Source organism: Rhinatrema bivittatum, chromosome 3 (genome assembly GCF_901001135.1).
Source record: "Rhinatrema bivittatum chromosome 3, aRhiBiv1.1, whole genome shotgun sequence".
In the NCBI taxonomy this organism is placed as follows: domain Eukaryota; kingdom Metazoa; phylum Chordata; class Amphibia; order Gymnophiona; family Rhinatrematidae; genus Rhinatrema; species Rhinatrema bivittatum.
The window spans coordinates 313,364,726-313,377,463 of record NC_042617.1 but is presented as its reverse complement, the minus strand read 5'-3'; the positions used below and the strand labels follow the sequence as shown (position 1 = coordinate 313,377,463).

The window sequence follows — 12,738 nt, the reverse complement described above, 5'->3', positions numbered from 1 at the left end:
GAGAATACATGGTATCAGCTATTGATATTTCCATAAAATATGATGCTGTTTTGAATCTAAGTTACGTGTTTACATCATATATATATATATATATATATATATACAGTTTTGTTATATGCTTCCTACTATCCCTGCGGGTACTGGCTCCTTATTCCATGGGCTGGAAGGGGCTTTCGTTGTCACACTTTTCCTGATTTGTAGATGCAAACTTGTTTTTCCCATTGATTTAATCTAGTACTTAGGAGCTTGTGATATCTTAAATTTGACAAACCAAATTGTTTTATACATACATTTCTTCTACATTATCTTGCAGTAAACCCATACGGTCCTACTGATATCTTGCATGGTTTTCCTGATTTAGGCATTAAAGTGCTACAAACCTTTATTTCCTTTTGAAAGAACCCAGAAGAGGTCCTGTCACCTGTGCCTTTTACCAAGGGCCAGATATCAAGCAAGACTTTCCCAGCCAGGGGGATCTGGTCAACAGCAGCAGAATTCGCTGCAAAGAGAACATGTGCTGCTACGGAATCTGGTTAGAGGCCAGCGGAGAGAGACACCCCCAGACACAAGGTGAGAAAAGAGACCCCTACAGACAGGAGGTGGAGAGAGACACCCCCAGACACAAGGTGAGAAAAGAGACCCCTACAGACAGGAGGTGGAGAGAGACACCCCCAGACACAAGGTGAGAAAAGAGACCCCTACAGACAGGAGGTGGAGAGAGACACCCCCAGACACAAGGTGAGAAAAGAGACCCCTACAGATAGGAGGTGGAGAGAGACACCCCCAGACACAAGGTGAGAAAAGAGACCCCTACAGACAGGAGGTGGAGAGAGACACCCCCAGACACAAGGTGAGAAAAGAGACCCCTACAGACAGGAGGTGGAGAGAGACACCCCCAGACACAAGGTGAGAAAAGAGACCCCTACAGATAGGAGGTGGAGAGAGACACCCCCAGACACAAGGTGAGAAAAGAGACCCCTACAGACAGGAGGTGGAGAGAGACACCCTCAGACACAAGGTGAGAAAAGAGACCCCTACAGACAGGAGGTGGAGAGAGACACCCCCAGACACAAGGTGAGAAAAGAGACCCCTACAGACAGGAGGTGGAGAGAGACACCTCCAGACACAAGGTGAGAAAAGAGACCCCTACAGATAGGAGGTGGAGAGAGACACCCCCAGACACAAGGTGAGAAAAGAGACCCCTACAGATAGGAGGTGGAGAGAGACACCCCCAGACAAGGTGAGAAAAGAGACCCCTACAGATAGGAGGTGGAGAGAGAAACAGCTGCAGGTACTAGGTGCAGGGAAACCCTCGCAGATACAAGATGAAGAAGGGAGAAAGAGACCCACAGAAGACTGAGGGGAAATTATCATTATATAAAAGAAATGATGTAGGGTTGTAGGGGAAGCGTGTGGGAGTGACACTGGGATGTAAGAAGAGCTGTGGGAGTAACAGTGGGATATACGGAGAGCAGTAGGAGTTATCCTGGGATATAAGTGAGGGTGATACTGAGATATATGGGAACGAGTAGCAGTGATACTGGGATATGAAGTCATGTCTGTAGGATTGCCTTTCTGCTGTGTCTGACTCTTTTCTCCCTCCAGGATGCTGGGAAGATAAAGCCATTAGGTGTGATGCAAACTGTGAGGCTCTGCTTCAGCCCATCAGTTCCAACTCCTCCCTGTACAAGTGTCTGTGCAGAAGTGACATGTGTAATGCCAACATCAGCAGGACTCTGCCCACCCTTCACCATCCCCAGACCACTTGTAAGTAAAAAAAAAAATATATATATAATAATAATAATAATAGAGGTTGCTCCAGAGAAGGGAGGTAGGGGTGCAGTAAGGTGACAAACACTTCTGGTGCCTAAGAATACAGCAATAAACACAGCTGGAAGGTATACTGCATCCTTGGGTGAATGAGAGTAAGGACCGCACTCCTGTGGGCCTTCTCTGTCACAGAAGCAGGAGGACCACTGGTTGAATTACTGTCAGCTGGTCACTCTTAGCAGACCTTCCCAGAGCCATCAGAGGTGTGTTGGGGGAAGGGGGGGGGGGGTGGAGTCTGGTAGCTGTGCTTCAAAGTCTCCAAGAGATGTGCTAATGGAATCTCAGAGATGTGCTAGGGGAGTCTCAGGGTTCTGGGAGAGTCTCAGATATATGCTAGGGCAGGGGTTCTCAGCACACCTAGCCTGACAGGTTTTCAGGATATCCACAATGATGATGCCTGAGATAGATTTGCGTCCTGTTTCCAACAGTGGCCAATCCAGGATACAAGGACCTGGAAAATACCCAAACAGTAAATAAATTCCATGCTACCAATGCCAGTAATAAGCAGTGGCTGTTCCCTAAGTCAATTTGATTAACAACAGTTTACGGACTTCCCTCCAGGAACTTGTCCAAACCTTTTTTAAACCCGTTTATGCTAACTGCCTTTACCACATCCTCTGGCAAGGAATTTCAGAACTTAACTGTGCGTTGCATGAAAAAAAAAAAAGTTTTCTCTGAATAAGAACTTATTATACTTACCTGATCAGTGGTGGCAGTGGCTATTAGGACTCCATTGGCTTGTCAGGAATGTACCTCCCCCCCCCCCCCCCCCAAGTTAAAATGTGCATTCAGCCTGTGCCGAACGCACATTTTACACTCAATACACTTTTTTGTATAGCATATAGCATTAGCTTACTGCATAAGGAATTTAAAAAATGTTTAATTTGAGCGTTAAAATTGCACTGAAAACCAGCGCACGGTTTCTTAAAACTCAGATTACTTTGTATTGGCCTGTCAGTCTGTGTGTTGTCACTGCGCGCCTGATCACCACAGCCTCAAGCATGACATTTTGTTGTTAGTGCAGCGTGGGAATTTCAGGCATCAGTCCATTTCTAGAGAATTCAGAACAAAGCTGCATCATTTTGGGTCAGCATCTCGGCTCCTCCTCCTTGATGCTCCCTACGTTTCCTGCCAGCTCCAGGTGCGCAACAGGGGTACGGCATGCGGTATCTGCTCTGCACACGTACGTGCCCCAGTCCCATGTTTGGAAGAGAGCGCAAACTTTAGTCAACCCTTTTAAAATGTGCTTGGATTTCTTTTTCCAGCACTACTTTCCTTTGTGGTCTCCTCATCAGAGGAGCCAACTTTCAAAAGGATCGGGGATGCAAAACTCAGTACAAGTTACCCCTGTCTGAACCCAGTGAAGGGCTTTGTTCAGTATTTTGGGTGCTCGAGTACCCACTGCACCCACAAAGCTGACACCTTTCACTCCTATCATCTAAGATGGCTCTGCCGCCATCGGGACTCATGGGAGGCCTCATTGCAGCCGCTGCCTGTAAGGTTAAGGGGCTCTGCTTTCCCCTGAGGTGTTGTGCCACAGGAAGCAAGAGCAGCTCCTGCAGCGGCTCCAGTTGAAATATAATGTAAGCAGTGACTGCTTTAGGCATAGTTGGTGCTGTTGCCCCCCGCCACCTCCCAGCTCCTTGTACATGACGGGAGGGGGGTGAGCTGGATTAGGGAGCAGAGCAGCATTTCTTTGCTCTGCTATCTGCTCCAGTCTCACCCCCTCCACTCCTCTGCATGCTGCCTGGGAAGGGAAAGGCTGGAGCAGGAAGCAGAGGGCTGCTCTCTGCTGAGTGAGATTCAAAGCAATTGGGAGGCATTAAATCTTCAGGCAGCCAGCAGCCCCCATGCTTATGCCATGCTAAGCACAAGGCCTAGTGAGCCTAATGGCAAATCTAGGTCTGACTGAAAGAGGGCCAGAGACTTTCAGAAACCCTCCATGTCTCCACAGCCAGGCTTGAAATGGCGGGTTTAATCGGGCCCAGCAGGAGAATGGAGCTAAGCTGACATGAGGAGAGGAGGAGCAGGCGGTGTACCCAATTGTAGTCCTTTGTAAACGTAACAATAACAGTTTATTTTTCACACGCCTTCCTTCCGCAGAAACCAGGGCATGATACAAAAATTAATACATAGCCCCAGAGACTCCTTATTCAGTCACAGGGAGTTCCGTGGTGCCTAAAAGGGTGGATCTAGGAAGGGCAAGTTCAGCGCTGCCCAAAACGGCAATGGTAAAACATGCATCCATAAAAAAAAAGTTAGGTTGTTAGTAAAAATCTGGCAGGCTGTCAGAAAACAAAAAGATTTTATAAGTTGGCAATCCTGTTCAGTAAGTTTTGAGGGCGCCTTAAGCAATCTGTAAGCAGCATGTGACTGTTAGTTATGTTTGTGTGTGTGCATGTGGATAAAAGAGAGAATGTCTTATCACCGAGAGGCCAGGTGGTATGAGGAGGAGAGTCCTGTGAGAGCCCAGTGACGTGTCTACTGATCTGCTATCAGCTGCTACAGCTGCGAGCGAGGGAGGGCAGCACAGTGCCTGCTGAGAAAGAGTAGGAACTTGGCCCGAGTGGGAGGCAGCGGAGAGCCTTGGAATGCTTCCCTGCTTCAACCAGGCAGGAGCTGGGATTGCTTTTACGTGCTTGCAGTCAAGGTTAGTTGAGTCATCTGAAGCCTGACTCATGACCTTCAGGCTCCAGCCGGCCCAGTCTCTCACACTGATGGAGATCCCATCTCATTTGAACCTGCCCTGGATGAGGATCCTGCCCTTGCCACAGCCCCCTAAGGGTTTATTTTCCATGCTGGAATCTTAAGATCTGACCCTGCAAGATTCTGGTTCCATATCAGGAGCTCTGCTGCTGAGCTTCAGGAGCAGTTCCCCTTATTGGGATAATAAGACACCTGTGTTCATATAGGTAGCTGCTCATTCCTTCATCGTGTCATACATCTGATTTTGATGTTTGCAGAAAGTAAGAGTTTTTCCCTCCGTGCATGGAAACATCATCTTAGAATTGACTGTGAAGCTTCATGGAGGTTCTAAGATCAATTGGTGTGTGACCTATTCACCTCTGCTGAATGTATCCTACAAAAAATAACTGGATTTTACATTCCAGTAGACATGTTTGTTGTTGGGTTTTTTGTTTTTTTTTTTCTAATAAATTATTTTTCTCCAGGGACAAAGCAGGATGGGTGATGTTATCTGACAGAACCCAGCTGGTAAAGATTACTAGAAAGCTTCTAGAAGCTTTTGGCATGTTCATACCCCTTCGTCACGGATGTCACATGAGGCCCCTTCAGTTCTATTTTTTTCCATGGAACATTAATAGCTGTGTTTTTTTTCCTCTTGCTGTGAGAACATTTTTCTTGTCGCGAGTGTTTTCAGCGTGGGACCTCTTGGCTTACCGTCTCTCACTTTCCTTAGGTTCACTGGGTAGGTTTTCCTCAAGGGGGTTAAAGTTTTCTTTGTTTGACATTGTCTGCCATACGCATTAGAATTTCCAGTTTACAGCACCAAGAAGGACACTCAAATAGAAGGGAAGCATAGATTCAATATTGTACAACAGGTAAACTACCAAAAGTCACTTGCACCTGCTTTTTGTGTAGGTAGAGTTTTCCTGCTTCACAATTTCTCGGCATAGTGCATTCAGGACCATCGACACAGAAGGGTGAGTAAATCACCCACCTGAGGTAAAAGGAGCGCGTCACACACTGCTCCGGCTGCCTTCTGTCTCCTCTTCCACCTCTGGACATGGGTGCACAATCTCCCCAAGCTGGCCAGTAGCAGCCTTTCCCAATCTGAGGGCTGGGCCATGGGAAATGTGCAGGCAACCCGGGGAAGTGCGAGTGTGGGGTGCTGACTGCAAAAGTCGCCAGTGCCCAGTTCCCCGGTAACAGTTCTAGATGCATTCAAGGCCCTTGGCTCTTTTCCAAGTAAATCATAATTTACTTGGCTGGGGGTCTGTAGCCCACTAAACCACTTCCAACATGAAATGTTTTGGCTTTAGGGTTACTTCTAACCGCCTGTCCTTTCTGGTTGCACAGAGGCCAAACGTGCTAAAGGGTTCTGGAGACAATTTTCAGATCCCATTTGTGTGGGTCAGTAATGGAGGTAGTTCTGTCCTGCACATCCAGTGTTGGATTTGCAAAAGAAAAACTGCCCAAACAGAGGACAAACTTTCTAAAGCCATTTACCCGGGTAAAAGAGCTGGTGACAAGTGCATGCAGGATTTCATGTCATGCATGCTTTTTGCCACATTGAGGGGCATTTATAGGCCGGGGAAGGAAAATAGCACACAGAGATTACATTTTTTCAGATCCGCACAAGCTGTTTTCAACCACAGAAAAAGCAGGTGTAAATGCCTGAGGATACATTTTCCCCCCTGCAGCAATTATTAAAAGTGAAAATACACTTTGAAAACGAGTGCAGAGACCGCGGGTAAAACATGCCCATGAACTTCACAGCAATGTGGACAGTCTGAAAACTGGACCCATAGCAGAAACTCATGCGGGGAAAATAAACCCCTGTGCATGGTCCTGAACCCCCACAGGTACATTTTACCCAGGCTAGTTCCAGTTCTCTTAGGCCTGGTACTTGACCAGCAATGTAAAAGATTCCCTAACCTGCCTCTTTCCCCAGCTCCCACCACTAATCCCCGAAATGACTATCCAGTTCCCCTCCACAGCCTGTCCGCTCCTACCCACCACCCCTCCGGAATCAGTACTTATGAATCTGGAGGGTCCCCCAGGGGAGCAGTTTTCAAACAGGGCAACCTGTGTGGGTCAACATGATTTCGCCTGCGTGAATACCTTTGACAATTGTTCTTTATGAAGGCAGTATTCAACGTGATGGCTGTGAATAAATAGAATTTTTATCCATGTTAATCTGCTGGCTGATAATTTCCCTCTTTCAGTGTGACTGAAAGTACTTGCATTGTTCCAACACTATCATGGCGCGGCTCAGGGAGGAGCCCCAAGACACACCGCGACAGGTGAGCAAATACAAGCACAGGCAGAGCAGGAGCAAGGCTGGACTGAAGACAAGGCAAGGAACGACTGGAACAGGAACAAGGCAGGCTCAGCCCTCCACTGGACCTACACGCACCAATAAGACCCAGCAACACAAGGCTGGTCTTGGGAGTAGCCCTCCGGCCACTCGATAGCCCTTCCAGACCCGCTGCTTGGGAACGATGAGTGCGTGAGGCCAGACGGAGGCTGAGGGCAGGAACAAGATGAGACAGGAACTAGAAGACTCAGGCGTAGACTCAGGATACTCGGAGGACTCAGACGTAGACTCAGGATACTCGGAGGACTCAGACAAGGATTCAGGTTACTCAGAAGGCTCAGACAAGGTTTCAGGTTGCTTGGAGGTCTCAGGCAAGGATTTAGGATACTTGGAGGTATCAGGCAAGGGTTCAGGATTCAGGAGAAAGTACTGGGTGAGTGCTGCATCGCAGCGCACCCTACACAGCCGCCCATGGCTGGTCGTGGACCAAGCCGAAGGCGAAGCAGACTCCAGACAAAGCAGTGGAACTTGAAGCCGGGACATGATGAAGATTCAGGAGAGGCCTGCACTGGGCTGGTTGCGGACCACGCTGAAGCGGAGCAGGTTCTGCCAGAGTCTTGGGCATGGACGGAAGCAGAAACAAGGATCTCCGAAGACCGGGACAGGATTCTAGACTCAGGATTCAGATTCAGGAACTTGGCATTAAAAACAGGAGCCTTCCGGAGGCTTGCGCTAAAGACAAGAAGGGAGGCCTTGTGCCACGAGGCGCCCTACACAGCCCCCCATGGGCTGGTCATGGACCACGACGGTGGCACGCCAGGCAAGGTGAACAGACAAGGAACCTGGGAACTGGACGAAGAGTAGGAGACGAGGAAGACGGATTCAGGGCTGGAACATCGGACATCAGGAACATCTGGACATCTGGAACAGGAACAAGGATCAAGCAACGAAGGAGCTCCGATGAGGGACGATGAAGGAGACCAGGAACACGAAGAACATGGAACGAAGATCCATCAAGGCACAGGAAGACCGCAGAAGACCTGGACCGGAAGGAAGACCACAGACACTGTGAAGACCAAATCCGAAGACACTGAGGAAATGAGGCAGGGCCCTTTTATAGGGCTGATCCAGGCAAGGATGGATGATGTCATCGGTGAGGGCCGCGGGGCTTTTCCCGCTGCTGGCCCTTTAAAAGAAGAGAAGAGATGGGCACCCGCGCCTATGGAGAACCGGGAGGCAGGAGCCTGTGGCGGCGTCCTGCCACGTGGAGGATGGGAGCAGGCAGCAGCACCCCTGCCACGAAGAGGAAACAGGCAGCGGCGACTTCATGCCGCAATGAGGAACTCCCGGCGGCGACTAGGAGCTGCGAAGAAGCAGGAGCAGCAGTCCGGGTGGTGGCGCTAGGACCGCAGAGGCACCAGCACAGCAGCGGCCTCCGGGCCACGTGAAGGATGGCGACGGCCTGCCGCCGGAGGTAAGGGACTGCCTGCGGCTAGGTCCGCAGGCGGGATCCCAGCATACAAGCATTTTCTCTTACAAAATTGATGCAAAGTCCAGAGATTAAAAGTACCCATGAACTCTGTCCTCATGTTCTTAATTTCAAAATTACCCCGTTTGGGTCTATGGGATAAAAGCTTAGTATATCTTGCACATAGTGAGTTGGAGATGTTGTTGAAGTTAGAGACGAAAACAGTATCTGAATTCAAGAAAGCATGGGATAAATACAGGGGATCTCTAAGGAAGTGATGAGAATTTGAATGCTAAGTTAATAGGACTAGATGGGCCATAGGTTGTTTTTTTTCTGACTTCGTGTTTATGTGTTTCTAAGAAGGTCAGAAGCTCATCAAGTCCGATCCTATTTTGAGTCTCTGTACACGGTAATCCAGAGAGAGCTGGGAAATCACTGCCAAGATGCATCGTGAGCAAAACCATTTCTCCTTACTCTGGATATGGTGAATAGTGGAAGTCCCTTAATTAGCATGTTCCCTTGAGGTCAATTAACCCCTACCCCCTTCCATGTCCTCACTTTGAAGATGGGCTCTGGGTGAGGATCATTCCCAAACAGGATGGGTGGGGGAGATTTACCCATCTAGGCCTTTGGGGGTTGCACAAGTGGACCTGAACAAAAAGTCTCCACACCCAAACTGGTGTTCCAACAGAAATCTTTACAGAAACAAATCGTCTGGCAAACAGTACTTTTACTGGGAGATGAATCTGTATTCTCCGTTTACTGATTCATAACTTACAAGCAGTCAAGATCTCCCTCCTCTTCCTGTGTACCTTCTCTTACTGAAGATTTAAGGGAAAATCCTACACTCATTAAGGCCCCTTCTACCTGGAATCCAATAGCTCCGCACGGCTCCTCAACAGAATAGTTGCCTCTCCCTTTCCTTTCCTGAATATACCTGGTTGGCACTGACTCCTCTGCTTCACAATTGTGTAGCACCTTGTTGGCACCTTGTACACGGACTGGACAAATCAGCGCCAAACTCCTTGCAGGGGTCACAGCCAACTGTTGGGTGGCTTCCAGATCCCTTCTGGCAATCTCATACTGGAACTCTCACCTCCACTCAGAGTCACCGTTCTCTCCTTCACCTGAAGTATGAGCTATGTTCCAATACTTTGAAAGCTCTTCCTCCTGCTGCGTTCTTTCTCGCCCTTATGAATTTAAAAGAAAATCAGAACAGAAAGTTTCAGACTTGCTTTCCCCTCCATACATTTTTGGCAGGGGGAGCTAGCCTACAGACTCCTGCCTGATGAGGTCTCCAACAGCAGATAAGCTGCCTGTGTGTCTCCCTCTACTAAGCTCGCTATAAACTCTAGGGGGTCTCTATATGCCCTGACAGGCACAATGCATTAGGGCAACCTCTACACAGAGCGCTCTTACAAATGAATCATTCCTTCACCTTACAACCAAATATATGTCCTTGAAAAGGGGACACATTTATTTAATGGGGAATCTAAGGCGCCCCTACATATATATCATAGCCAAGGATCGTTTTAACCCTGAAAGCATGTTCAGTTTTAATGTGAAGTGTTTTAGTGTTGTGGCCATAATCACTTCTGTCCTCAAAGTTTTTTTTGTAACTTGACCATTCCTTCATCTGACCTTCATCTGGGGAGGGGAATGCTCATCTTTGTGGGGTTGTTTTTTTTTCTCTTTTATAACCTGGACCGTCTTTCTTAGCATCTACTATCCCCATGTAACTTCTACCCTGTTTCTCTGTTTTTCAGATCAGTCCCTACCAGGCAGCCCAGCGTTCATCTGGGAATCTGTGGCTGTTCCTTCATTGCTGCTGGTGATGTCCTTGCTCTTCATAGGTATAGCAAGATGTACGGGGCATGCCCCCCCCGTTCTGATACAGACATGGGTGTGACCAGATGGGAAACTGGGGACTAGTAACCTGCAGGTGCCCAACAGTGCAAGAGACATTTTCTTCATTGTAACTTAATGCAGCTTTCTGAGAGCTGCTGCAAGGTTTTATAGTACAGAAGATAATAGAATAGACAGAAATTGAGTATCCATTTTTGGAGGCCTGAGTATTTATCAGTTAAGGCTCACTTCATCTTCTATTGGAAATATTTACTTAAAAATATATGTAAAAACTAACAGGCACAAGCATTTCACATTCAAAACTGGCTATGTTTAATATATTTTAATCTCCTTAAAACTTCATAACATTTTCAGATTGGAATACTTGGAATTTTCTGACTTACAGGCCGATACAGTACAGTGCGCTCCGGGGGAGTGCACTGTTAACCCGCGATTGGACGCACGTTTTGGACGTGCTAGCTTTACCCCTTATTCAGTAAGGGGTAATAGCGCGTCGAAAACGCGTGTCCAATCCCCGCCCCCGAACCTAATAGCACCCGCAACATGCAAATGCATGTTGATGGCCCTATTAAGTATTCCCGCAAGATTCAGAAAGCAAAATGTGCAGCCAAGCGGCACATTTTGCTTTCAGAAATTAGCGCCTACCCAAAGGTAGGCGCTAATTTCTGCCGGCACTGGGAAAGTGCACAGAAAAGCAGTAAAAACTGCTTATCTGTGCACCCTCTGACTTAATATCATGGCGATATTAAGTCAGAGGTCCGGAAAGTTAAAAAAAGTAAAAAAAATTTGAAAAAAAAAATTGAAATAGGCTCGCGGGTTGAAAACCGGACGCTCAATTTTGCCGGCGTCCGGTTTCCGAGCCCGTGGCTGTCAGCGGGCTCGAGAACCGACACCGGCAAAATTGATCGTCGGCTGTCAAACCCGCTGACAGCCGCCGCTCCTGTCCAAAAAGAGGCGCTAGGGACGTGCTAGTGTCCCTAGCGCCTCTTTTTACCGCCGGCCCTAATTTTAATAAATTAAAATACTGTATCGCGCACACAGGAGAGTGGGCTGTGCGTGTGCCGGGAGAGCGGGCGCTCTCCTGCTCTCCTGCGATTTTACTGTATTGGCCTGTGTGTGAGAGAGTGGTATCTGGTAAGATGTGTATTGAAGGGTGGAGGGGTAGGAAATTAGTTAGCAGGACAAGACTGGTGTGGAAGGGTGGGGAGGGAGATTAGATAGCATGAGAGGATTGTGTGGCAGGGTAGAAGGGAAGAAGAGTGGATGGTAGAAGAGGATGTATGTAGGAGGGTGTAGGGGGAGAAGACTGGATGGCAGGACAGGATGTATATGGGAGGGTAGAAAAGTAGGAGATTGGATGGCAGGAGAGGATACGTGTGGGAGGTGGAGGAGGAAAAGACTGAATGAGAGGAGAGAATGTGTGGGAGGATGATGGGGAGATGACTGGATGTGTATGAGAGGGTGAAGGTGTAGATTATATGGCAAGAGAGTAGACACTAACCTAACCTAATGCCAGAAGGTTCCAGAGTCCATGGCCTGATTTCTTCTTCTTTGTTTTGAAACTTTGTCTACATAGGAACACAAACAGGCCGATGCAATAAGAGCGTATTGAGCGCCCGTTTTCCTAACGTGCGCACAGCCACCTCTCCTGGGCGCCTGATGCTATATTTTAATGAGCTGCTGCGTTAAAAAGGACGCGCTAGGGAAGAATTACGCATTATGCATCCCTAAGGCTCAAATGCATCGGGCGCCCAGGAGACGTGTCTGTGCACGCACAATTGCAACGGGATCAGTGGACACCAAGAATTCTTTTATTCTGCACAAAACATCATAAAAAGCCCGACTCAGGCTGAGTTTTGCTCATTTGAGCTGCTTCAGGGGCTATTAAATTTGATGCCGGTGGTTGTCTCCATACAGCAGTTCAGCTTCTCTGAGCGTGCGCCAAACCTTGATGTCGGCACAATCGCTTCTCAAGAGCTGAAGTCTCCGTATACATCAAACACGAAAAAACAAGCTGGAGCCGCCGTTTAGCTTCACTCCTAAATTCAAAAGTATTTCACCGCCAACACTTAACTGGTCGGCGCGATAACTTCTTCAAACCGGAAAGCCCCTGAAGCAGCTCAAATGAGCAAAACTCGGCCTGAGTCGGGCTTTTTATGATGTTTTGTGCAGAATAAAAGAATTCCTGGTGTTCACTGATCCTCTTGTTTTGGTCGCTACTGCAGTATTGGATTGGTTTCCGGTTTGTTTTTTTCGCACAATTGCAACGAGCACTCAGTGCAAGCATCCGTTTTATGCAGCTTCAGGTCGATTTCTGGACGCCAAATATACATGCACAATAGCAAGGGGCGAAATCGTCCTGGAGTGTGTCTGTTGTGCGTGTATATAACACGTCCAGAATTTTTTTTTTTCATAAGTCGTTACATTATACCTTCATTCTTAAACACTGCAAGCAGTAGGTGTTTCTGGATAAAGGAAGGAACTACACAGGACACTATTTTTTACATATTTCCTGAGCCCTTGACTTGCAGATTGATTTAACGCCAGCTCTGGGGCTGGAGTTAAATTTTCCGAA

At 47.9% G+C, this 12,738-nt stretch overlaps 1 protein-coding gene across 2 annotated transcripts in view; it reads left to right on the top strand.

Moving 5' to 3' along the window:
* AMHR2 (anti-Mullerian hormone receptor type 2) overlaps positions 1 to 12,738 on the top strand; it is a 64,159-nt gene that overhangs the window by 3,691 nt on the left and 47,730 nt on the right. The window contains exons 2-4 of one of the 2 annotated variants that reach the window (XM_029595213.1): positions 400 to 570; positions 1,606 to 1,767; positions 10,064 to 10,150. In XM_029595213.1, the coding sequence (XP_029451073.1) occupies positions 400 to 570; positions 1,606 to 1,767; positions 10,064 to 10,150 (420 nt within the window). The remainder of the gene's footprint in view (positions 1 to 399; positions 571 to 1,605; positions 1,768 to 10,063; positions 10,151 to 12,738) is intronic. The other variant, XM_029595214.1, reaches the window with a different exon arrangement.